Genomic DNA, 27774 nt, shown 5'->3' with positions numbered 1-27774 from the left:
GACCATGATATTTATTTATTTTCTCTTAAGGTGAATAATTCATTTCACACATTTAACATGGCCAAAGAGAAAATGATTGACTCTTTAGAACAAAAGTAAGCAACTCAATGTGCTGCTACCCTGCTAAGGTGTTAAGGAATGTTTTATCCATTTTTCACTTTAAAAATTACCATGAGGGGCAACTAGGTGGCTCAGTGAATAGAACACTGTCACTGGAGTCAGGAAGACCTGAGTTCAAATCAGGCCTCAGACACTTAACACATTCTAGCCATGTGATCTTGGGCAAGTCACTTAACCCCAATTACCCTACCTTACCCCCTCGAAAAAGCAAAAAAAATTACCATGAAAAAGGTAGCACAAGACTCAGAGAACCAAAAGAGCACATGTTCCTATTTATATAAAGATGACAACACAAAAAGCCCACGGCTGTCCATTCTACTACGTTTCTCCATGATCAGAGGTCCATGGGTTTACATGTCAAACAGCACTGACAATGTTACCCAACTAGGCTCACTTCATGGTATTTTCTGGTGAGTTTATGAAGAGTCAATTTGGTATTTAACATAAAAATTTAAAGTCATCGGCAAAATACATGATGAACAAAACACAGAAAGGTATAAAATCAAGACACAAGTTATGAATGTATTTTAAAGTAAGAGATCTGAAGTTTAATTTTACAAAAACTGATACCATTAAAATCATCATGATTATTTTCCATTTGCTGATTCAACAACCGATAAAATATTATAAAAATATAGAGAAAATAGATTCTAGATTTACGATGACTAGGTATGCTACCATTCATGTAGCTTTTAAAAACTTGATTTAAATCACTAAAAAAATAAGTTTTGTTTCCTTAAAAACACTTAACTGATTTCCTATTTAATATAATATGGGTATTCCTGATTTTGAAATACTTAGAATATAAAAAATGACAATGCCTATACTTTTGGCTTCTTATTTGGTGGGTCCTGTAGACTAAACTTTGGAATTTCACAGGAAGGTGCATATGGAATTCTCTTTGAAGATACTTTCTTGCCAATTGTTTCAATCTAAAAAAGAAGGCAGATACAGAGTTACTAGAAAATATAACTTATAACTGTTGAAATTGCAATAGTAAAAAAAATTCCATAAGCTTGTGAATGTAAAAGGAAAACATTTTAATATTTAATTTTTCCTAAGTGCAAAATAACTAGGTACAAATGGACTAGAGCAAAATAAGCTCAATTCATCTGGGTTGATGTAAGCAAGAGCCCATTTATTTGAGCCCATTCACTTGATCTTTCTGGACCAAATCCAAGTTTTATTTTTCCTCTATGGACACATACACAAGTATCCCTCTTTCAAACTTTTGCACCTCCTAACAACAAAAGAAATTTATACAACTGCTGTTTTAGCTCCATGTGAAAAAAATGAAGAAAGTTAACACATGAGATAGTCCTCAGTGTAAATGCTCTTTCATAATTCACCCTCATTAAGCCTATTCCTGAAAACATCAACAAGGGTAGTTCAAGAAACTAAGATCCTCTGTTCTAACAACAAATTATATTCCCACCAGCTGCTGAAACTGGCTTATTCTCTATCTTTAAAAATTAGGTACCTACATCTCAGGAAAAACCCTTATGAATAGCAGATGTGAAGGTGACATCTATAAGAACCTTACCCTTAACAATAATGGTGGAAGGAACAGCTAGCTAGCTAGTTAAATATCCGGCTCACATCTCCCTTCTGACTTCACATCCTATAGCTCCACCTGACTACAACCTTACCAGCATCTAGCATAGCACTGAACATGGTGAAATACACAAGGATGCTTTCTGACTGATGGGGTGCCTTCAGTCACTGGGTGCCCAGACTTTGTAGTGGTGGTTTGGATGGTAGCCCATAGGGAAAGTGGATCATGGCAATCACCACCCAGGGAGGCTGGGAAAAAATGTTTTCCCAGCCTCCTTAACTTCCCTAGGGAAGGGGAAGTAATGGCCTGAAATAACTGGGAATTGTGGTCTCCTTAAGAGCAAGAAGATTTTGTCATACTTTATAGCTTAAAGAGTGATTTCCTATCCAGGGTGTTCCAAAAGTCTTAGTGAAGTTTTATGCTACCAAGGGTTTTGGGAGACCCTGGATATTACTTCGTTGGAGTATCACAACTACTCTGTAAGGCAATACAGTGTAGTGAAAAGGACACCGGATATGGAGACAGGAGCTCTAGGCTGCATCTTAGCTCTGAGGCTTCCTAACAAAGTCATCAGGGCATATGCCTCTGAAATCCAACACAGTGTAGAAGGAAGAAGAACAGAGCTGGCAGCAGGTCCGCCACCTACTACCTTCATGACCTGGAACAAATGACTTATAGGAACCTCAGATTCCTCACTTGCAAAAGGAGAAGGAAGTTGGCCTTGACCTCTAAACATACTTTCCAGTTCTAAATTCTATAAGCCTGTGATAAGTTCCCTCATCTGTAAACTGTGAAAAGAATATTGTTATATTATGAATAGAAGGTAGTTTTAAGGCAAATGCTTTATAAAATTTAACATGACATGTTAGCCTAAAGTTAATTATTACTCAGAGAGATTGTGATGGACTAGAGCAGAGGTGTCTACTTTAGCAGCTCATGGTCTCAAGCTATCCACAATGCTACCACATGCAGCCAAAACCAATGAAAATGGAATTGGAAAATATTTAACAAAAGAAAAATACAACAAACACAGATAATGTTAATATGTAATTTTTAAGTCAATATGTGTCCTGCAGGGATCATCCTGTGTGGTTTAGTAGCCTCTGGTTTTTGGGGTTTTTTTTGCCTTTTGGAGGGCAATTGGGGTTAAGTAACTTGCCCAACGTTACACGGCTAGTTTTTTTGTGTGGGTGTTAAGTGTCTGAGGCCAGAACTGAACTCGGGTCCTCCTGACTCCAGGGCCGGCGCTTTACTTACTGCACCACCTCGCCACCCCAGTAGCCTCTGTCTCTATGTGAGTTTGGCACTACTGGATTAGAGGATCTCCAAAGAAGCTCCAAGTGCTAATATTCTATAAATCAATGACTTTATCCAAGTGCTAGTATCATAAATATGCATATATCTATGCTTTATCCAATAGCTAGTAAGTGATGAAGCCTGAATCCAGTTCTATGCGCCTGCTACTCACTAGAATTCTACTTACCAAGTATATAAGTAACACTGGCTTCATTTTAGCCCTATCCCACCCCCCCCATTAAATTTAACCAAAAATTGAAATAGCTTAGAAAAACACATGCAATATTCCTTGATAAAATGACACAGAGCCACTGTGTTGCCAAACTGGAGAGGAAAAATGTTTAAAAAAGCAAAAAAAAATCCTAAATCCCAGAACCTTCCCTCTCCCCCCAACAAAATCAAGATCAAGATTACCTGGAAGCCAATGGTTTGTAACTCATTGTGAAGGTCATCAAGGACACGCCGACCATCAAAGATAAAGGCTGGCTTCAGCATTTTTTTGTGAATACGTTCATAATCCAATTCCTGTAAAGTCCCAAAGGAAGCATTAAAATGTACAGTGGCCATCACAACTCCAATTGGTATTAAAGCACTTCCATGTTTTGCTTTTTTAAGTTGATGTCACCTCACCTTAAACACATCCCATTCGGTACAAATGACAACAGCATGGGCTCCATCACATGCTTCATATGGATCCTTTGTAATAGTCACCAGTCGGGAAACTAAAAACATGAGAAAAGTAGGTATAAGGAGGGAGAGGAAAGCTCCTTGAAATTATCAGGGTAGATCATAAACTGTGGTTAGTAGATGCTTAGTAAACACTTGCTGACTAATAAAATTTTTATTCTGTGTGAAATGATGCTTTTTTAAAGTAAGCACTTACACTGCAATCTCATATTATAACCCATTTCAATTTCGGCACTCATTACAACAAATTGTAAATTGTTTTGGTTTTAGTGACAAAATTATCTTTGGTTCAAAAGCTCTCCAATACTTAGGAATTTAATTCATGGAAAGCACTAGGCTGACTATCAGAGGCATTTCTAGGGGAAAACAAATATGATCTTGAGCTGACCCCAAGAAGTGTTCACTGCTGAGAATCAAAGACTCACCTTGGTCATCCTGTGAAACACCAGGATGGGAGAGATCTACAACTATTTGTTCCCTTGGGACTTTGGGATCATAAATATGGAGGTGTGCTCCTTCATCCATCAAATATTTGCTTATGTAGATACTAGAAGATTCTCTGAGGAAAAATCACCAATATTCAATTAAGGTACCTGCAATAGCAGCTCTTTAAATGAACTAGATTTAATCTGAAAATTAAGTTAACCAATGCTGTTATACATTTATAACCAAGAAATACTGTACAAGCCATCATTATAGTAATTCTAATTCTAATTACAATCACAAGATAGGTAAAAAAATGAGTAAATTCAAAATAATATTACTGAAAACATATGAGGTTTTAATTTGGATGTACAGGTATATTGAGCCATATAGCCAGATTCTTTTTTAATTCAGAATATTTGCAAAAAGGAATGTGATTTTAATGAACAGATACCTTGTGTCTCCAGTGTCCTTTTTGAATGCAAATCCCAAAATAGCTATTTTCTTATCAGTGACTGTATTAAACAGACTGTCTATAATCCGGGAAGCAAACCTTCTTCTCTGGTAGTCATTCATATCTATTACCTATTATATGCATAATTACAATAAAAAAAATAACAACTCATTACTTAGAGTTTTTTTTTTCTGTTTAGTATTTTATTTTCTCCCATTTACATGTAAAAACAACTTTTAACATTCATTTTTTAAAACTCTCGAGTTCCAAATTCTTTCCTTTTCTCCCTCCCCGCTCCCTTTCTTGCGAAGCAAACAGTTTGATAAAGGTTATACACATGTAATCATTCAAACATATTTCCATATTAGTGATGGTGTGAAAGAAAACACAGACAAAAAAAACCTCAAGAAAAATAAAGTAAAAAAAAGTGTGCTTCAATCTGTATTAACACACCATCAATTCTTTCTCTGGGGATGGATAGCATTTTTAATCATAAGTCCTTCATAATGTCTTTGATCACTGTATTGCCAAGAATAGCTAAATCATTCATAGCTGATGATCTTAACAATATTGCTGTTACTTTGTACACAGTACATGTCACTTTGCATTAGCTTCTGTAAGTCTTTCCACATTTTTCTAAGAGCATCCTGCTCATCATTTCTTACAGCACAATAATATTCCATCTCAGTGTTTTACTGTTGAGACTGCTTTAAGTGAAATAAAGGTAGTCTTATGAACAAACATCTCAAATTAACTAATCTATTTCTGGACTCAACTCCTGCCTCTGGTCACTTATCACCTAACCTTTCTGCATTCTAGTTTCTTCCTGGTTCCACTTACTTCACTCTACATCAGTTCATACAAGTCTTCCCAGGTTTCTCTGAATCTATCCTTTCATTTCTTACAGCACAAAAACATGCTATTATCTTCATTTACAATAATTTATCTAGCCATTTTGCAAATGATAGGCACTTTCTTAGTTTCCAGCTATTTGCTACAACAAAAAGTGTTGCTAAGAATAATTGTTACATGTGTCTTTTTTCCTACTTTCATAGATCTCTTCAGGGTATTTGCCTAGTACTGTAGCAGTACTGCTAGATTGTAAAGGGAACGAACAGTTTAGTGACTTTTTGGCTTTCTCATGCCCTTCTATACTCACATTATCCTCACTCTATTTCAGGTCCTAATTTCTCTACCTTCATGTATCTCTCTTTACCATACTTCGCTCATCTTTCAAAATAACATTCCCAGTGCAGAGGTGTGACTACAACACTTTCTTGCTCGAAAGTTTCAAGTGCCCCAATCCTTAGTGGAGAAAACACAAACTGTCCATTCATGCGAACCATTTCCCACCACTAAACTGCATTCTCTCTAATAGCTTCACCTGGAAAAGTCCTCCATGAAGACATCCTTGATTCTCTTACCTGAAAACTCCTCCTATTTCTTATTGTACTTTTTCTAGTTCAATTGTGTTGCCCACCACCAACTTGTTAGTCAGTGTCTTGGCACACAGTATACACTTAAGTGTTTCTTCAATGGAATTCATTTACTTGTTTGGAAGCAGAGAGTTGTTTTTGCTAATGTGCTCAACTTCTAGGATAATCCCATACCCTGAAGATTTGAGAAACGAGGCTAAGAGTTTCTTAGTTGGGTTTACTTAAGAAACTTCTAAGAAAGGAGGCTCAGATCTGGATGTCTTGTATGATGTGTGGCAAGAACCAATTCAGGATTCCAAATCAAATGCAACTGCTGAGGTCCGCAAAGACTGGGTGAGACTATTCTGCTTTCTGGAGGGTATTTGGGGTTAAGTGACTTGCCCAAGGTCACACAGCTAGTTTTTGTGTTAAGTGTCTGAGTCCAGATTTGAACTCAGGTCCTCCTGACTCTGGGGCCAGTAATTTCATATTTAACCTCTTTCCAAACCATCTGCTTATGTATTTCATACCTACTTACCCCTTACAAATGCTAAATCAAATCCAGCCTCTATTCACTGCGCCACCTAGCTGACCCGGTGAGACTATTCTGAAAAAATTCTAGACTTAAGTATATATATTTTTTAATCCTATATCTTTTGCTGAAATCTGACAAATAAAAAAAAAAACTAAGAAAAAGTCTTAAGATTCAAGGAGAAAAAATTTCCCCCTCAATGATTCATTCCCTATTTAGAAGGCCTATGAAACAAAATGAAATAATACTGTGTTTCCCCGATAATAAGACACTGTCTTATTATTTTTTTTGGACAGAAAAACACCAGAGGGCTTATTTTCAAGGGAGGGCTTATTTTAATGAACATTGACAGCAATTTTAATAAACAGGTAAATGTGAACAAAAAAATGTACCTTTATTCAATAAGCAAATCACTGGGGAAGAACAGGATGACGCGCTCACTGCTGCAGCTCTGATTGGATGCAGCTCGGAGCGCGGCGTGCGTTTCACGGGGCGGGGGGGACGGTGCATACAGAGGGTACCGTAATGTAGCAATCTCAATAGGGCTTATTTTCGGGGGAGGGCTTATTTTAGAGGAATCTTACACAGTAAGGGGAGGGCTTATTTTTGGGATAGGTCTTATTATCGGGGAAACACGGTAGTAACAGCAATAATCTCATTTATAATGTGATCTATACTTTAAAAATAATGTGATCTGTACTTTCCCTACAACTATGAGAGATAGGCATTGAGAATATTATGACTTCCATTTTGTAAACTGAAGAAGCTCAGATATGGAAAGGTGAGGTGACTTGCTTGACGGGAAGTGTCAGAGCCAGGACTCATATTCTGACTAAGGTGACCCTCATTCCACTATCCCAAGGTGCTCCTCTATACACAAGTAACAAGTTCTAACTGAACTACATAAATGACTTTGTGTTCACCCAGCCACAAATATGCACGTAAGAGTTTTGGACTTTAGGTACTTTTCCTAATTAATTACAAGTAACTAATTTTTGGGGACAAGTTCAATATTAAAATTAGAAGAGGAAAGATGAATTGTCAAAAATTTTCCAACAGGGTTAACAAAAAGGTGCTACAATTTTAGAAGTATTTTAAGTAAAGCTATATCACTCCTTATGAACACAATAATGGTGGTATTCTCAGAGACACTTAATATATCAAAACACAATTCAGAGTTAAAGGGTTTTCAGCTCTTATATGAGGCAGAATCACAGAGCTGTTAATCATCACAAATATTCATACCTGTTGCCAATAACGAGCTACTTCAGGCAAATTCAGAGCTTCACAGAGATAAACCAAATTTAAAACATCTTTCTGGAAACAGCTCCCCCCAAAACCTGATGAAAAAAAAATTTCAATTAAGAACTGAACATTTTCTGGGGCGGCTAGGTGGCACAGTGAGTAAAGCGCCAGCCCTGGAGTCAGGAGGACCTGAGTTCAGTTCCGGCCTCAGACACTTAACACACACACACACACACACACACACACACACACACACACACACACAAACTAGCGTGTAACCTTGGGCAAGTTACTTAACCCTAATTGCCCTCCAAAAGGCAAAACAAACAAACAAACATACAAAAACTGAACATTTTCACCCTAGCACAGAATTCTAAACCAATAAATTCAACCCTGTAAATAAAATACATAAGATGTAAGAGTCACATCTAATTAACAATATACTTGAATAAGAATATTTTCTAGGTTTTATTTTGTCTACTCTTAAGAGTAATATTTAATTTTAATTTAATATAATTTAAAATTGGTTCTTTTTCTACTACTTCTCATCTAGTCAACAATTAATCCAGACTCCTATACCAGAAATATAGGCAGGAAGAGAATGGGTACCCAGGAATCCTTACAAGGTCACCAAAGCCCCATACTTTTAAGAACATTGCTCTCAATTTTCCAGTAGCCTATATATGGAGTAAAATTTTACTATCCCACAAGAATATTAATAGTCTATTTTCTAGCCAAAAGTACAAAAATTGTTAGTAAACATTAGTAGAAAGTATGCCTTCCCCCTGCAACTTGGTCATAAAAGGCTATCGTTAAAGGAATATCTTCTAGCCCAAATCTATCATTTTATAACTGAGGAAACTGAGATCCTCATTTGGATTAAACTGCTACTTTATCACAGAAAGTAATTTCATATTTAACCTCTTTCCAAACCATCTGCTCATGTATTTCATACCTACTTACCCCTTACAAATACTAATACTTTGAAATATTTTCATCCCTACTAACTAGTCAATACTTATAGTATAGTGTTCACTAGCCACTGTTTCACCTAAAAAGTCCTAGGCAAGATGAAACTACATTTAAGATTGAAGTCTGGGGCAGCTGGGTATTACAGTGAACAGAGCACCAGCCCTGAAGTCAGGAGGACCTAAGTTCAAATCCAGCCTCAGACACTTGATACTTAACTAGCTGTGTGACCTTGGGCAAGTCACTTAAATCCAATTGCCTTGCCTTCTCCCCTCCAAAAAAAAAAAAAGTATAAAAAAACCCCTAAAAAACTGAAGTCAGTATCTAAAGCATTTTAAGTCAAACAAGTACAAACTTAAGCTAATGGCCTGCCTTGCAGAAACCCTCCCAATTACAACTTGTGAGAATATTTTTTACTTACCAACACTGGCTTTCAGAAACTTATTTCCAATTCTCTGGTCCATTCCAATGGCTGTTGCAACCTCTTCTACATCAGCTCCTGTTGCTTCACATAGGGCACTGATAGAGTTAATGCTGCTGATTCTCTGGGCAAGAAAAGCATTAGCTGCCTAAAAAAAAAAGAATACTATAAAACAAAAATGTACTTACTAAATTCACTTATAATGTATTAGCGAAGAGGAGAAAAATTACTAAGGTATTACTAAGGTATTGTAGGGAGGATGCTAACTATGGAGCCACCTTGAGTAGGTCATCCTAGAGAAGGTTGTGCTGAAAATGACTTTTGGTAAAAGGGGAATAAAGAAGAACAACAAACAAAGCAAAAGAAAAGGCATCCAACAACAGTCACCACTTTGATCTACTCCCAAATGCATTTTATGCTCCTGTCACAAATGTCTGGAACATTTTATTTGATATTCCTGGTGAAAATTCTTTTGTAATACAAATCTATTCCAAGGTAAAAGGAGGCTACATTCATAAATATTATCTTTTAAAGATGCACAGAAATACTATGTAGTTTTTCAGTATTTAGGAGAGATCAATACACAGTACTAAATTTAATTTGACAGTTATAAAAAAAGATACCAACCAATTTAGAAAGCTCTGAAGACCAAGTGTTGGTTGTGAGAATCTTTTCTTTGGGAACCCAGTGTTCATAGACAGCAGATAGAGCACGGACAGCTTTCTGTCCCTCGGGGGTTTCATCACCACCAATCAGCACTCGATCGGGGTTCTTCAGATCCTTGATCGCGGTACCCTCTGCTAAGAATTCGGGGTTGGAGAGCACCTAAGATCCCAATGAGAAGGGGAAAAGTTTTAGAACTAAGATTTTATTACTTTATTATCATTTGTAGTAGCAGTAGGAGGAGGAGGAGGAGACAAGATTGACATCAAAATACCCAACTAGTGTCTAAGGTTTTCCAATTCTCATACCTGTAAGTTCAAGTTGGGTTTTGTGTTTGCATCAAATATTCTCCGTATACTTTCTGCTGCCCTAACTGGGACAGTGCTTTTCTCAGTCACAATTTTGTACCCATTTGAGTTCTGTACGATTCTTCTAGCACAAGCTTCTATATACTTCAGATCAGCTGCCCGACCTTTTCCCATTCCATAAGTTTTTGTTGGTGTGTTAACCTAATGAAAAGGTAAGGATTAGAAAGAAAAAAAGCATCTTTGAAATGTTGCTGATCTTTCAGAATGCTTCATAAATGCAATAACTCTGCTAACTAGTTGAGAGGGGGAAATATAGCTAGCAGTTACTTTATTTAGTAACTATATAGATCTCTATCAATTCAAACCTCTATAAATCTCCATTAATTCAAAGGAAAATTTGTACTAATATTTCATTTAGGCAGTGACAGAGTAGATAAAGATTTCATGGGGTAGTAGAAAGAGAGCAAATCAGCCTTGGAATCACTTCAGAAATCTCTAAGTCTCCATCTTCCCCATTCGTCACCCTCTAATTAAATCTGCTTTTCTGTCAAAGAACCAGAATTCAAGTTAAATTTTAAAATTTTAATCATTTTTTTTCCTTCCTTCTTAATACTGCAATAGTAACAAAGTTTATACTATTTTTCCATTGCTAAGCGACAGTATTTCACCCAGATTTTTGGGCTAAATAGATTCTTGCAGGCTAGTCTAAGAACCTAATGATCACTTATAACATTTTTATGGGAAAATCACTCTTAAGTTTCAAACAAACCTTTTTTAACACAAAAAATCTTTTTGAAAAAATAATGAATTGAGGGTTTTTTTTTTGTGAATCCCACTTGTGGGATGGACTTGGTTTTTGTTTTTTTTTTAGTTTACATCATTCATTTCCACAAGATTTTGAGTTACAAATTTTCTCCCCAATTTTCCATACCCACCACCCCAAAACAGCCTTCCCACTGAATATCCCCTCCCTCAATCTGCTCTCTTATATCTTCCCCTATTCCCCCTTCGACTTTCCAGTAGGGCACGGTGGATCTCTATGCCCCAGTGCCTGTATATCTCATTTCCCAGTTACATGTAAAATAATAATAATCATATGTATATATATTTTTAAACATTTGATTTTAAAACTTTGGATTCCAGATTCTTTCCTTTCCTCCCTCGACACCCACTGTCACTGGGAAGATAAGCAATTCAATATAGGTTGTACATGTGTAGCTATGCAAAACATTTCCATAGTAGATATATTGTAAAAGACTGACTATATTTCCCTCCCTCCCATCCCACCCCCCACTTGTTCTATTTTCTACTTTGATCCTGTCCCTTTTCAAAAGTGGGTGCTTCCAACTTCCCTCCTCCCCAGCCTGCCCTCCCTTCCATTATCCCCCCTCTTATCACCTTCCCCCCTACTCTCCTGTAGGGTGAGATACCCTATTTAGTATGTATGTCATTCCCTCCCTAAGCCAAATTCAATGAGAACAAGGTTGACTCATTTCCTTTTGCCTTCCTGTTCTTCCCCTCCATTGTAACCATTTTCCCTTGCCTTTCCCCATCTGTCTCTCCCCATCTCCTCTCATTATATTACTCTCACCTCTCAATTTTACCTTTTAAGTATTATCCCTTCCTATTCAATTGGTCCTGTGCCCTCTATCTATGTATACCTCTACACATATATACACACAGTCACATATGTATTCATATACCCTCCTATATATATGTATATATACATATATACACATATATATTTCTATTCCCTTTCTATTCTATTCTATTCCCATTTCTATTCCCTTCAACTACTATCATACTTAGAAATAATGAACTGAGTTTTGCTGGTTCATTACTTGTCACAAACTGCATATAGTAAACAGCATCTTCCTCCTACCTCCACCACAATGGAACCAGGAACAATAAGAAGTGCTGAAATTGTTCATAACCTCACAACACAGATTTATATGAATTGGCACTTTCTGATCCTTAATCTCCAAGTTAATACTTGTCTATCCACCCCACAAATTTAAATGTTTCATCTCATGACCATGTGGAGAATCATGTGAGAGAGACCATGATAGAACAGTGAATGTTCAAATTTAGGTATCACGTTTCAAAAGGGACATCAATAAGGTGGAAGCAGTGGTAATCTGGATGGGGAAAGACCTGAAAGTCTTACTACAGAAGAAGTGCTTGAAGGAACCAGAGAGGATTAATTTTCAGAAGAAAAGACTCTGGGGTGGGAGCACTTGAGAGGAAAGAGAAAGAAAGAAAAAAAGAAAGAAGGAGAAAGGGAGAGAGAGAAGAGGGAGAAGGAGAGGGAAGAGGGAGAGGGAGAAGGAAAGAGATAGGAGAGAAACTTTCAAATATGTGAAGGGCTGTCATGTCAAAGAGGGAGATTAGCTTTGTTCTACATGGCCCCAGAGAGCAGAACTAGGAATAAGTGGTGGACACGGGAGGTATGACATTATGGAGAGAGTGTTAAATTTGAAGCCCAATGTTCAAATTCTGACTCTGACACTTACTAGGCTGCATGAGCTCTTTGATCTTCAGTTTCCTCATCTATAAAATAGTGTGAGCCTAGCTGGCTTCCAAGGACCTTTCCATGCACCCAACATCCTATGCTCCTGAAGCTGAAAAGACGCAGATTGTGGCCTGATATAAGGAAAAAAATCTTGGTAATCATCAGAACTGTCCCAAAGTGAAATGGGGTGGCTGCCTGTAAGGGTTATGGGATTTAAAGATCTTCCATGCCCCATTGGACTTGCTGACGTAGCAGGAAGGGCGGAGCAAGAGGAAGCGGAAGCCAAACTAGAGTTCCTGAGGTAGCTGGCGGTGGTGGTGATGGCAGCAGCAGCAGCAGAGGCAGTGGCAGCGCAAAGCCCTTTTTGAGTTAGCCAGAATTTCTGCTAAGGACTCCTGCTGAGCACTGCCAGGGGCCGGAGCTGCTGCGAGCGCTCTTCCAGGACACTGGGTGGTTGCTGTGAGTGGGGAGAGGAGGACCTTTGCCTGAGGTAGCCTGTTCTGTTTTAAAGGCTTGAAAATGTGGGTGCTTTCTATTTTATCTACCTGTGCCAATGTCATAACTACTCTGATGGCTTTTACTTTCTAGTTTTGGGACTCAGTCTTTTGGTATCTTAATAAATTTTCTAGTTTATTCCCCCATATGGCAAGCATGATGTATTTTGTGATGGATAATTATATCAGCATATCTGTAATCTCCACAGGCATTGTGAATATGGCATTGCTGATACACTGCCTTTAGTAGGTCCTTCCTTCCTAAGGATTTTTAAAGCAAAGGCTTTATGACCACTGGTCAGCAGAGGCATGGAAAGGATTCTTGTCCAGTTATGGGCGGAACGAGTGATTATCCCCTGTTGTTTAAGCCTGGCCCTGCCATATGACTTTGGAGATGTGACTTCCTTATGCCTCAGTCTCATGTAAAATCAGGCTGGACTAGATTAATTAATTATAGGACTAAGGTCCCTCCTGCTTTGACTTTCTAATGTCTTCTGAGAGGATGATCTGCTTATTATAAAGTATGAGCAAGGAAATAGATCAAAATATGTCACAGGGCTAAAAGTGTTGTCCTTATATCAGTTGGCTTATTACTAAAATTTTTATACAGGACAAAGAATGTAGTACATGTCCCACAGCAAAAGGAATATACTTACAGAAATAAACACAAGATCAGCATCTTTGATGGCAGCATCAATATCAGTAGAAAAAAAGAGATTTTTCCCCCGACAGGATTCAACTACTTCTTTTAGTCCTGGCTGGGAGGAGAGAAACAAAAGTTATAAAAAAAGTACTTAACTAGCTAAATGTGGTATCATAGCAATGAAAATTCTACTTTTTTAAAAAGCTTGTAAGTTAATACTAGATTTTTTTTTGGTTAAGATTAATGCTTTGTAATCTTTTGTTTTCATATCATGGTCACACCACCAGTTTCCTCCTTCCTCTACCCCTAATCTTTTTTTTTTTATTAAGTTTTTATTGATGTCTTCTGTTTTGGACATCATCATAACATGCCTCACTCTGCCCTCCCTCCCCCCAGTTATTTCATTTAACAAATAATATTTTTAAAAGACGGAAAAAAAAAACAGGAAAAAAAACAACCACAATAGATCAATACAATGAAAAAGTTCAGTCTTCTATTTTAACAAAGAAAAGTAAGTAACCAAAACAACTAACACCTCAACCACATATAATATGCTGTCTGACACCCACAGGTCCCATTCCCCCAGCCCTACCCAAAGAGAGAAAAAAACGTACATTTCATCTTGTCTTCTTAGGCCAAAACTGGTCAGCATGATTATACATCTTCAGTTTTATTCTAGTGCTTATATTATTGATTCCCTGGTCCCATTTAACTAGTTTTGCTATAGTCAGTATGTATTGGTTCTCTATTATTTCTAATAATCTGCTTAATTTTGTGAAAAGGACAGTAAATATAAAGCAAGGGTCAGTAGAATCAAAGTTCCCAGAGAGCAGAGAATGTTTTGCTTTGGTTTTTGCACTTCAGCATCTAGAAGATAAGCTTAATTAAATGTTTACATTGAAATTAAATCAATGTTTGCATAAGTTAAAAAAAATTCATAAGCAAAGATGAATTTTGCTCACAAAGATAAAAATAAAAGGACAATAGTTCATTTTAATTTTGTGTCACTGTTTGCTTTGATCGGATTTTCTTAAAAGTCAGCTATTTTTAAAAAATTTCCTGATATACATGAAATCAAACAGAAGACCAAAGAGTTTTCTAAGTTAATATTCAACTTTGCACTGTCATGATGAATGTTTTTTCTCTAGTAATTCAAACCCTACACATTAGTTATGAAACAGCCAATTTATGCCCTTCTAATTTCTATCAATATACAATTTAAATGCTAACAAGATTTACTATTTTCCTCCCCACTCAATTTTGTGGAGATTTATCAGCATTAAGATGACAGGTTACATAAACTGGAAACAGACCTCAGTGGTGAAGTGAAAACTGATTCAAAATGTCCTCAAGGCAAGAATGATACTGAGGTTGCATCTAATTTTTTTGTCATAATCCTTGGGCTGTTTTACCTTAGGAAAATTATTTCCAATTGCTTTATTTATATGTTTTGGGGGAGGGCAATTGGGGTTAAGTGACATGCCCAGGTCACATGGCTAGTTTTTGTGTTAAGTGTCTGAGGCCGGACTTGAACCCAGGTCCTCCTAACTCCAGGGCCAGTGCTCTATTTACTGCGCCACCTAGTCGCCCCCCAATTGCTTTATAAAAAGCAAATTTTTATTCTCCCACTGCAGTTCTGTAGTTGGTCTAACAATGGTTTAAAAAAAAGTGCCACAAATATAGTAATTGTAGGTTATTAAATTCCTGAACCAACAAGAAAATCAGCATATAAGAACAAGACTTTTTTTTTTTAAATCTGTTTGAATATGTGATTTCACTGGTGTGTGGAAACTTCCTCCACTGACACCAAACAGTAACTCATCTATAATGTAGTGTGTTATTAAGTCTGCCTGGGGGGTCACACAAATCTAAAATGTGTCAGAGACAAAAGATTTGAATTTGAGTTTGACCTCAAGGTTGGTCCTTTACCCACTACACATGATTCTTCTCCCCATTCAACATAAGATATCTCAAAAAATAACCACAATTTTTTGAAAATTAGAGGGTCTTAGAAAACTATAAGAAGCAGTAGTACTCTGCCTTTAAGGGTTAAAATAGTAAGTTCTCAATTTTAAATTCATTATATAATTAAGATTAGCACTTAGTATTTATATGGCAGCTTAATGCAAACAGAATTGTCTCTCATTTTGCAAAATAAGGAAAAGCAAATTGCCCAAACTATTAAAAATCTGGAGTTTTATTTGAAACAATAGCAAATAAGCCTTTGTAATTCCCCCCAAATTACCTTACTTTTACTATTTTAAATTGATTACCTTTCTATCAATTCTGTAAATAATTAAGTATCTGTTATTTTCCCCTCTTAAGAAGGTAAGCTAGTTAAGAGTCTGGGTTATTAAAAAAAAAAAAGTCGGGGTTGTTTACTTCTCTGTACTTTCATCCCTAACACTCAGCACTTTGCCAGGTACAGAGTAGGCAGTTGTAAATTCATGATGACTAAGCAAATAAGGGGCAGTAATAGGTATTATTCTATGTAGGAACTTCTAGAGTACCATTTTAGTCTCTTATTACCATCTTAGAATGTCATCTCCTATATAATATGCCAGAATATTTAACATACCAATTCTTTACAATATAAGAGGAACCTGAGGTTAGGAACAGCCATTACCATACTACCCCCGCTAGATATTAATTCTATTATAGGAAGCATGCATTGCAGCAATAATGATTTCTTGACAGAAGGTTATGATTTTCAAACTAAAAATCTAAGCTCTAGACCTTATAATAGCCTCAAAACCAAATTTGTTTGCTGTTACGCAAAGAGCTATATTAAATGGTAGAATTATGAAGTTATAAATATAAAAGTATCCAAAGCATTATTAGAAATATTTTTACATACCTTTTTCAAATGAGGACAAGGACAAAGAAAAATCACAAAGAGGATAAACTTCCCGAAACAATAACTTGCCAAAGCCAATATGCCTACAGTTGACCTGCCATGAATTTTCTATTTAATGACTTATCTCTCGCCTACATAAGGAGAATCTATATAACTCCACAACAAATTTATGCCTTAATCTAAAGGCAATCTTGGGAGAATTGTCATTTCAGGAAATAACTAAAGATAACCAAAAAAAGTTATCTTTGGAAGTGGAAATGGGTCTTCAACTAGTTCCATAATAAGGTATCAACAGTCAGCCTTGTTTTAAAAAATCCTTTGTGATTTATGAATACTTTTCTTGTTCTATGAAATATATTTCAAGAAGGTTATTTTTTTTTCCATTTATAGGATATAGGAAAAGTTTTGCCAAAAAACATTCTAAGGACATTTATTTATACTCTTTTTCCTCCTCAAACCAAGGGCCAAAAGAATGCCTGGCATATAGTAAATGATTAATAAATGCTTGTTTATTCACTCATATATAGATCGGTATTTCTGATTAAATCTATTTCTGATTAAATATATAAAAGCATTTTATTTCCTGGGTACAAGAAGAAGAATACAGATGATGAGATTATATAATGATTTTGTAATTTGTGATCAGGGTAGAAATGTCAGTTAGAAAACTATTGATAAGGTTGTTGTTTTTTCCCTCCAGAAATGCTAAGAATTCAAAGATAATGGAGATTTAGAAATACTTCAGCTATCAGTGCAAAAATAATATAAAGTTGAGGCATTTTAAACAGTATTACAGTTAACAGAAAACAGCAAAAAATAAAAACCAAAACAAAAAAAAAATCCCAAAACAAATGCAAACCAACACACCTATACACCCACCTCTCACAGTCTATAAAAGATGGGATTTTTTAAAACTAGATACTGTGAAAGTTATGAAAATATTGTAAATATCCGAGTTTCTTTGCAGAATGATTATATTAATATAAAAAAAAAGTGTTACACTATAATATTCACTTACTTCCTTGCTTGGCTTCCCAATCACACTGAAAGGCCTTATCCTTTATTAAAAGTATTGAAAATGAGAAGCAACAGTTCTGTTATATATCTTGAAATATTAAGGTTTTTTTTTTAGTCTGAAAATTTGCCAAAACAACAAGAATTCCTATAATTCCAATGAAGCAATTTTCAAGATCATATACCAAAACTAACTAGGATTCTCAAATTAGTGGGCTTGTATAAATGATGCTATATTCTCTACTACAGTTTTAGATGATAATTTCTATGGGAATTGTTAAGCGGGATGGAAAAAGCAACAAGAAAACAAAATTTTGAGCAGAAAAGCAAATGTTTTTAGTATACTTTACCTCATAAATTGGGAGTGTGGCCGAATTCCATGCATTGATTCTAGCTTCATTAACATCAACAACTGTGACCTTAATTTCAGGGCACATATGTGCAATGACACTACACGTGGGTCCTCCAACATAACCTGCTCCAATGCAACAGATTTTCTTGATTTCAAACATGATTATACTAGAAAGGAGGAACAAAAGAAATTACAGGTATTATTACAATTTTAGGGAAAAAAATTAACAAAAAATGTCATATTTTATGAAAACATAAGTTGAAATATATCTGGAGAGAATTCCTATGTGAGATGAGAAATAAAGAAACTGAATTATGAACAGAATTATGGGGAAAAAAATTCCCAAAAAATGACCTAGTGAGTGACCCACAGGTGTGGGAAGTATTGAGGTAGGGTCACCTTGTAAAAGTTTACTGCAGTAGTCCAGGAAAAAGTGCTGAAGGGTGGGGTGGTGACCACTGTACAAGTGGGAAGGTATATGAAGGGAGCAGTGATCAAGATTTTGCAATTGATTTACTATATGAAGTGAGAGCAAAGAGACAGGGAAGACACACACCTAGATGGAAGGCCTAGGTGACTAAGAAGGTGAAAGAAGTTCAGAAAGGTTTCAAAAAGGTTTTGGGATGAAAGATGAGTTCTAATTAGGACATGCCAAGTCTGAGGTGCCTAGAGGACTTTCAGGCTAAGATGGCCAAAAGGCAGCTGGTGCATGCTTGGCTAGAGCTTGGGAGAGAGCTGACAGGTAGACAACAGGCAGATATAGAGATCTGGGAGAAATCTAGCTAAAGAAGATAACTGAAACCTTGAAAGCTGAGGAGGTCCCCGATGAGGGAGGGGAGGGGAGGAGAGATAAAAAGGTCCAGAGCAGAGTCCTAGGAAACATTCAAGGTTAGCAGGCATACCACTGATATTAAAAAAAAATCATCAAAGGAGACTGAGAAAGAGCAGGAAGGAGAATCAGGAGGGGAGAGTGTTATATTTTAAGGTTTGAAAACTGGTCTATGTCTATTATTTAAGTGTAAAAAAGCTTAAGAAGTTTAATTTTAAACACATTTTTATTTTTTTTTTTTAAAGCAATTGGGGTTAAGTAACTTGCTCAAGGTTACAAGGCCAGTGATTTCTGGGTGTGGTGCTGAGTATCTGAGCCCGGATTTGATCCAGGTCATCCTGACACTGGAGCTGGTGTCTTACTCGCTGAGCCACCTGGCCGCCCCTAAGCAATTGGGGTTAAATAACTTGCTCAAGGTTACACGGCCTTGAGGTGTTTCTGGATGGGTGCTAAGTGTCTGAGCCCAGGATTCGATCTCCAGGTCTTCTCAACACTGGAGCCGGTGCTCTTACTCACTGTGCTACCTGGCCGCCCCTTAAACACATTTTTAAAATGTGTTACTGTATTTCCAGATCGGCTGCCCTAAATGATCCATCCTATTGGTCAAATAGAACTTCAGTGAAAAAAAATGAGCAAAGTGGCCACAAATATTAGGATCTACTTTATAAGTATCACAATAAATGAATAAAATAGCATTTTAGTTTTCCTCTGTGAGTTTGGTAGGCAAGAATCAATTCAGTAGGGTTTGACCACCTAATGAATTTAAATAATTTTTTCAAGGGATTTATCTCACCAATATCTATGTGCTTTCATAAATCTTCCAAAGAGATGTACTTGATGTACTAAAGGTATTCCTCTACCTGTTTTTAAAATAAGTTTTTATTGTTATCCTTTGTTTTTTATATTGCCTAGATCCCTGTATACTTTCCCTTATGAATCCCCAAAGGACTACTCTGTATATAAAAAAAAAAGTTTTTGAGAAAGAGAAAATAAATTAGCAAAACCAATCAATTCATTAAAAATACTCTTACACATGTAAATTTGCCATATTCTTGGATTTCCCACCTCTGAAAAAGAGAGAGGGAATAGTCATCTCATATCTCTTCTTTGAGGCCATGTTTGTTCTTTGTTATTTTGTACCATTCATTTTCAATTGGCTTTTTATGGTTGCTGTTCCTTCCATTCATATTTTTGTAGTTATTGCATAAACTGTTTCCCTGGTTCTGCTTACTTCCTTTTGGATAAATTCATATTAATCTTTCCATGCCTGTCTGTATTTTTTATTTTTATAGTTTCTTACAGCACAGTAATATCATATTACGATATCACCATTCTTTGTATCTAGTTCTTTGCTATCACAAAAAGTATAAATGTTTTTTTATATATGGAAATTCTCTTTGTTAATTATACCTTTGGGGTATAAGTTTAACTGTGTAATCTCTAGGTCAAAATCCATGCATGTTTTAACCATTTTATCTGCATAATTTCAAAATGCTTTTCAGGATGGTTATACTGATTCACAGCTATACCAACAATGCATTAGCGTATCTGTCTTTCCACAGATCCTCCCACATTATTCAGATCTTCTGCCATCTTTACCTATTATCTCCCTTTAAGGCAAAACCTCAGCTTGTTTAGATTTGCTTTTCTCTTCTTATTAGTTATTTGGAGCATTCTTTCACATGATCATTAATAGTTTACATTTCTTTCAAGAATTGTTTATTCATGTCATTTGACCATTTCTCTAATGTGCAATGGATTTTGTTTATATGTTGTTTGTTTATATATCTTGGATACCAAAGCTTTATCTGAGAAATTTGATACAAAGTTTTCCCCTCAGTTAATTGCTTCTCTTCTTAGAAGCATTAATTTTACTCGTGCAAAGCGTTTCATTTTCATGAAATCAAAACTGTCTATTTCATCTTTGGTAATTGCCTCTGCTTTTTATTTAAGAATTCATTTTCTGCTATTCACCTCCAAAGAGAACTGAACTCTAAGTACAGACTGAAGCATTTTTTTTAATTTTTCTTGTTGTGTGTGTGTGTGTGGGTTTTCTTTTGTAACATAACTAATATGAAATATTTTGCAAGATTTCACATATATAATTGATATACTGCTTGCCTTCTCAAGGGGTAGGAGAAGAGCAGGAAAGAGAATTTGGAACTCAACATTTTAAAAAATGATGTTAAAAAATTTTAATTGGGAAATGCTTGCTTATACATGTAACAAATATAATTCATGTACCTACATTTAAAAAATGGTATGCTTCTTAATATTCAAGCCACATAGCCATTTTGAATTTAATGTATAACATAATTTAAGATACTGGTTTAAACCTAATTTCTGCCAGACTGCACTACAGTTTTCTTCTAGGGATTTTTTGTTTGTTTTTTAACATTCAATGATTCAACGGTGCAATATTCAGGCTGACCATCTCCTTTCTCAGTCATTTTTTTGATCTGCTTTTGCCACTAACTTGTCATTTCTTTAGTGTAGGAAACTTCTAGTAAGAAAACTATCAACAGAGCAGCAACTGCTCTGCAAATTATAGTCTTAGTGATATTATAAAGCAAGAGACGTCAAATTCATTTGGTATTGGTTAAAAATAGAAAAGTAGATCAATAGAACAGACTAGACAAAAGAGAATCAGAAACAATGGAACTCAATAGCCCAGTGATTAATATGCCTGAAAAAATAAACTACTTATGAAAAATTGCTGGGAAAGCCAGAAAACAGCTGGAACGGTAGGTGGTGGAATTTTGGTTCTCTCTTCCCAGATCACTATTTCTGTCAAAGGTACCATTACTCTGTCTGTCTCTCAGATTTGTAACCTCAGCATTAATTTGTATAATACTTATTAGCACAGTGCCTGGCACATATTAAGCATTTAATAGATGCTGGCTGACCTGATTCCTAATTCCCTTTCATTCCACATGATAATCAATGACCAACATCTCTTATATGGGACCCCTTATCTCTACCCCAATAGCTACCACCTTGGTTCAGAGGCCCATATCACACCTTACCTTAACTACTGCCACAGCTTCCTAAATGGTTTCCCAGCCTCAAATCTCTTAGCACGTTAGCCCATCCCTCACACACTACCCCCAAAGTGATTTTCCTCAGGCACTTAAGTCACTCTCCTACTAATCAATTCCAGTCTTCCTTATTACCTTTAGGTTTAGCTTTAAGCTCTATTTAGCTTGTAAAGCCCTTCACAACCTGTTTCACTGAATTTTACTTGCCCTTAAATAATCTGCGATACAAAGTCTTCCTCTGTCTCTCCATGCCTTTGCTGTCCTTCGTATCTAGAAAGATACAGTTCTTGAAGAAACAAACAAAAGTGATGCCTACACCAGTGGTTTTTAATGTTTTTCATGTTATGGATCTCTTTGGCAGTTTGGTGAGAAGCCTACAGACCTCTTCTTTGAATAAGGTTTATAAAAGCATAAAATAAAATTCAGAGCATTACAAAGGAATTCAATCATACTGAAAATAATTTTTAAAAAATTTTTTAAATAATTTAACAGAACCCAGGTTAAAAAGCCCTGTTCTACACAAAACCTTTCCTGATTCACCCCAAATGCTAGTGCATTCCCTGCAAAACTACCTTGTAATTGTGTTTATTTCACATATACACACTCCATCTCTTAGCTATGGGAATTTTTTCTGGCTCTCCCCCATGCTCTCCCTCCTCTGCTCCAACTACTGATCTCCCTGGCTTCCTTTAAGTCTCAACTAAAATCCCACCTTCTACAGGAAGCCTTCCCTAACTTCTCTTAATTCCAGTGCTTTCCCTCTTGTAATTGTTTCCCATTTATCCTGTGTATAGCTTACTTTGTATATATTTGTTTGCACGGTTGTGTCCTCCATTAGATTGTAAACTCCTTGAGGGCAGGGGCTGTCTTTTGCCTCTTTTTGTATCCCTATGGCTTGGCACAGTGCCTGGCAAATAGCAGGCATTTAATAAATGCTGACTGATTGATATATTTGTTGCCTATCCCATTAGTAGGTAGAGATTGTTTTACTTGTTGTACTTGTACATCTAGACCCTAGCAAAGTGCCTGTCATAAAATAAGTGCTTTATTAATTTATGTTAAATGTTTATTAACTGATGATGAACTACAGAAAAGTCTTTGACTAGATTAATATTTTGTATATAGGTAAGAGACTGGATCCAAGAAGACAAGTTAGGAGACTTCCGCTATCTAATTAATTGCTTGGTAACAGTCCTATAGCTCAGCACAGGGATCAAGGTGGAAGATAGATTTAGTAGTTATGGTGTGCCAAAAAAAAAAATTCTGGTTTTTTGGGGGCCTAGAATTTTACAAGCTATCTCTGATTTAGACCCCAATCCGTCCTTCTCGTGTCCACATTCCTTTTTTTTTTCCTCAATATCCAGCTTTATTGGTATCTAGTTCTCTGAATTTCAGAAGTGTAGAAAACAATAGTAAAGGAGCCAGGCACAAAAAGGTAAGCTGGCCGGTGGGATCAGTTTGGGGGTCGGTGGTAGGTTAGCTCTTCTTGGAAGGGAGGATGGTGTCCAGCTCATGGATGCTGTCTTTGTCAATGATCCAAATGCTGAAGGACATTAGGTTCAGGATGAAGCGCTTCTGGAGCTCTACAACCTCCAGACATTTCTTCAGGAGCTCTACAACCTCCTCATCCGTGATACTTGGTTTGTAGTAACGATCTAGGATGCTGAGGATCAAGAAGGCACCATCCCCATGAGCTGCACATGTAGCTTTGGCCAGGGCTGCCAGGTATTTCATAGAGTACAGTGCGGGTCCTTCATGATCATCATAGCCAGCCAACAGGAGGTTGGCGTGGTATGGGGTCTGACTCCGGAGGTAGTCAGCCAGATTTTGACGTGTGAAGTTAGCTGCTGCTGTGGGAGACAATTCATATCCATTGCGCATCTTGTACAACTGTACATTTTTCTGAATGTATTCAGCAAACTGCACAGTGTCTCCAGCCTCTCCAACACACAGAAGTAAGGTCTTCTCACTCATCTTGAACATCTTGTCATGGTCGTCCTTCATCTGGACGATGTTGCTGGTGGCCATGCGGTCCGAGGCCACAAGGCCACCAAGATGTAGTTGGGCCCTTGGATGCCAATAAGGTACTCCATGGCCGGCTGAGGGACAGACAGGACACAGCTCAGGCCGGTTCTGCCTGTGGTTCCTTCTCACCGCCGGCTCACCAGTGAGATAGCACCAGCACCGAGAAGGCTCGTGTCCACATTCCTTTTACAGAATCATCTAGACCTGAAAACTTCTAAGTCCCATAACTATACAGCCAGAGCCTCTATGTGCTTTTAACATCAGGGATGAGGATTCATCAGTCATATTTGTGAAATCCTGAACACTGTCTATAAAATTCCATACCCTTTGGCTTCCCTGAACATCCCTCCAGAGATGTCCACAGAATGATGAATATGGGGGCCTTCATAACTTAAAAGTTCAAGTCACAGTGATGGTACAATCTTCATCAGTGGATAGAGTATCCACACTGATCAATCAACAGTTGCTTGGAGTCTTAAAGGAGGAAGGTTTCTTTCAGTGGTATTCCTCAAATCATACCACACAAGGTGCAAAGGCCGTCACATAACAATAACAATTTATGATCCTACTGCTACTCTGTAGACAGAATCATCACCTCTCTACTAAACCAAATGGTCACTCATATGGAGGACTCAATAAATAGACAGCTGTCAAATATACCTAACACGTAGCTGAACCACAAAGGATAACCTTGTGCAAGAAGCACATTAGCATAGAATGGTTAGAATCCAGTTGCTCTGTCCCCCACCCCCAGGGGCCCCTCTGTCATCTGAACTCCTTTGTCAAATAACTATTCAGCTATATAGGGACTGAAATCACTTCAACCTGTCTTAACAATCAATGGCCACTTAGACCTATAAGAGTTCTCACATAATAATCACTGCTTCTCTTGCCGGTACATTGGTGGCTTGGGTGTGCTTTAAGTCCTGACTAATAAAAGCTTACATGTATGTAATGTTTTAAGGTTTGCAAAGTACATTATAGGCATTATCTATTTGGCCCTCAAATCAACAGTGATAGTCGGATGCTAGTGTTATAAGGAAACGGAGAATTTAAGAGATTTACACAGGGACTCCCAGCTAGTAAAGGATTAGAGTGGGATCTAAACCTAGATCCTCCTTACTTCAAGTCAAGGGGTTTATCCACTATGACATTAAATATGCACTATGGATGACAATGATTTAACTTTTCTGAGAAATCAAATGAACCATTGCCAATTATTAAAAATTGTGATTACTGTATTTCATCAAAAACTATAACCTACAATTCAGAAATCCGTATATTATTAAAACTAGAATAAGCCCTAGAGATAACAAAAGCTCTTGCTTACCATTTCTACCTTTACTTTATTCCTCTTACATCTTTTCCTGATCCTTCCTCAGCCAACCTCCAGTTAACTCCTCCCTTCTCCTTTATTCAAAACTTCTGCCTTACTTTCCTTCCTTCAATTTTAAACCTACAGCAAAACCAGTTCAACTATGCACTCAATTCCACCTTAAAGGGGGGAGGAGGGCAATCATCTTGCCTAACCTCACCCTTGAGTCCCTGTCCACCATCCCATGAAAGAGAGCACCTCTGGAGAAAAAGTCATCCCACTGTGTCCATTATAAACACATGTGACATAACATATTAACTGGATCGTCAACGCTAAATGAAAATACCTTTTTTCTCTATCACACACTTCACAGTGGATATCTCCAACATCTTCTTTAACTCCTACCCAACCCTGACTTCTCTTCCAGCAAATAACCACACACTTCTACTTCATAAAATGTCAGTAAATCAATCACTATTTCAACATTATCAAACGTTAAATTCTGACTTTAATACATATAGTACTATTAGCTTGCTATTCAATACTACTTTTTTTAGTACTATTATATAAAAGCCATAAAGGTCATACTATAAAACCACAGGTAAACTTAATATTCATTTAATAACGGTTATTTTCCCTCTTACTTCTTTTTAAGGCAAACACTGAAAAGAATTTCACCAACTAGGTATATAATTTAAATTAGAAATAGAACAGTGGGATAAAAATCTAACTAATCTCTTCACTAGGTTACTTGCTTGCAATACATGCATAGCCAGGACTTGTTTATTTTAGTCTGGTTACTAATAGGTAAATTCCAGGGTAGACAGTAAATTCTTTCATTCCCAGAGCCTTCCTGAAGAGACAGAACAGATTACTGTACTCCATTTCTAAGGGAAATTGAAGAAACTCAAAAGACCTACACTGTGGTCTGTTAATGGACCCACTGTATGTGGATCTAAAGGCCATTTATTGCTCGGTAAATTTAAGAGTAGTTCTCTTCTAGAAACTCCTTTCTCTCCTCCAGGCTCCAGAATTTCCAGGTCTACTCTGTCCTCCTACAAAAATTCTGGGAGTCTCCAAATTTTCACAACTCAGCTTCTTCAGTTAGAAGTAGGATGCATCCTCTCTTCAGAAACTCAATGACTATTCAATTGCTGGGAGGTGGGGTTAAACCACAGATTTCAGAGCAAAGTATAGGAGGCCAAATCAGCTAATCTTACAATTGAGACGTACAACTGGCTTCAGGGTTTTCTAAAGTTTTTCCCCCAGAGGGAGGGAGGGAGGCTGCAAGAGGAAACTGAGAAAGTAGCTCCCCCAGGGTGCACAGGGTCTCTTAAATGAAACAAAAGGAGCTGTGAACAGAAGTAAAGGGAGGCTGTTCAAGAACTACACCCTCAGGAGTGTAAGGGGGTGGAGAAATTTACTAGGTTTGACGTAAGCTAAATGGGTAAAGGGGGGAGTAAATAAAGGCGAGGGTGTTGGGATCTCCCACACTTTGAATGGAGGTGGGTGGAGAGGGGCGGGGGTGGGGAACTCTCAAAACTTACAAAGGGAAAGTTAGAGGCTTGGGCGCCCAACTTGACCTGGGGGTTAAGGGGTTGTAGGAGCTAGGCTGGGTGCAAGAGGGTGCAGAGCAAGGCCGAGGCTGGGAGCAAGGGGCTGCAAGCCTGGGTGGGGGCGAGAGTGCAAGGCTGGACTGGGGGCTGTAAGACAAGGCTAGGCGGGGAGCGAAGGGCTGCAAGGCAAGGTTGGACTGGGCTTGGGCGAGGGGCTGCAAGGCAAAGCTGGATGGAGGGCGAGGGGCTGGACCAAGGAAGGTGTATTCTCAGCCCGCCTCGCAGCTTACCCGGGGGTGGCGGGCCGGACGCTTCTCCAGGGTCGCACTGCAAGAGCAGTAGCAGCAGCGCTGGCCTCGGTACGGACTGGACGGGGGCGGTGGCTCCTGCCTTGGCTTTTCGTTCCTAAGCCGCGGCCGGCTGAGTCTCCGCCTCCCCGCAGCTGCACAGCGCCTAAGGTGGCTGGCCCCGCCGGCCCAGAAATTTAAAGGCTCCTACGAGGAGCAGGGGGCGGCCTCGCTGCCCCGCCGCCGGCCCCTCCTCAGCCCTCCCCTGCAGCAGCTGCAGCCATTACAGCACGCAGGCTCGTACTGGCTGCCCGGGGCGGAGCCGGAGCCTTGGCCCCGCCCCCCAGGGCAACGACCAATCGCCGGAGGCCACTTGGGACCCCGCCCCCCACGGCCCCAACACTTCCCCCTCCTGCGCAGAGACGCGGGCGGCCCTTCGGGGTCCCCAGGCTTGCTTGGTGGCGAGGCGGCGGGAGACGCAGGCCGGTGGGGCGCCGTAACTCGGAGGGTGACTCCCGGGGCCCTTCACCGCCCGGCGGATCCCGAGCTGCCTGGAAAGCGGCTGCTTGGGTCGCGTGGGTGCCGCCTGTTCCGTCCTCCGGAGCTTGGCCCTCCCAATCCCCCCCCAGGACAGGAGATGTGAAGTCTGGGCCCGCGAGCCCCTCCAACCCCACCTCCACCCCCGGACTCGGGAGACGGAGGGGGAGGGGAGACATAACTCCATCCTCTCCCAGGGGTCCGGGGGTGAGGCCGGCACAGAACGA

The 27774-nt window shown here is 38.2% G+C and overlaps 1 protein-coding gene and 1 pseudogene across 1 annotated transcript; both read right to left on the bottom strand.

The window, feature by feature from the left end:
- Positions 1–27306, bottom strand: UGDH (UDP-glucose 6-dehydrogenase). Its single transcript, XM_069068253.1, has 12 exons — positions 27014–27306; positions 17959–18127; positions 13751–13852; positions 10089–10289; positions 9745–9942; positions 9118–9265; positions 7728–7822; positions 4536–4666; positions 4084–4217; positions 3602–3693; positions 3386–3496; positions 1–1052 (listed from the first exon to the last, which is right to left on the bottom strand). Exons 2-12 carry the CDS (start codon positions 18118–18120, stop codon positions 942–944), a joined length of 1485 nt encoding a protein of 494 aa, XP_068924354.1. The 5' UTR covers positions 18121–18127; positions 27014–27306; the 3' UTR covers positions 1–941.
- On the bottom strand, positions 18102–25966 carry LOC138146405 (proteasome subunit beta type-2 pseudogene; annotated as a pseudogene).
- Positions 27307–27774: the final 468 nt, after the last annotated feature.

The sequence above is a fragment of the Petaurus breviceps genome, unplaced genomic scaffold (assembly GCF_028583685.1).
Source record: "Petaurus breviceps papuanus isolate PSGF00001 unplaced genomic scaffold, PetGlider_PUasm1.0 140, whole genome shotgun sequence".
Lineage (NCBI taxonomy): Eukaryota > Metazoa > Chordata > Mammalia > Diprotodontia > Petauridae > Petaurus > Petaurus breviceps.
Note: the sequence above shows the minus strand (reverse complement) of the source record. Positions and strands in the feature narration are given on the sequence as shown.

Coding starts and splice junctions, on each gene's coding strand:
- UGDH (XM_069068253.1), bottom strand. CDS start 18,120: ATGTTTGAAATCAAGAAAATCTGTTGCATTGGAGCAGGTTATGTTGGA. Junction 7,823..9,117: donor GTTTCTGAAAGCCAGTGTTG/GTAAGTAAAAAA, acceptor TTTTTTCATCAG/GTTTTGGGGGGAGCTGTTTC. Junction 3,497..3,601: donor CCGAATGGGATGTGTTTAAG/GTGAGGTGACAT, acceptor GGGACTTTACAG/GAATTGGATTATGAACGTAT.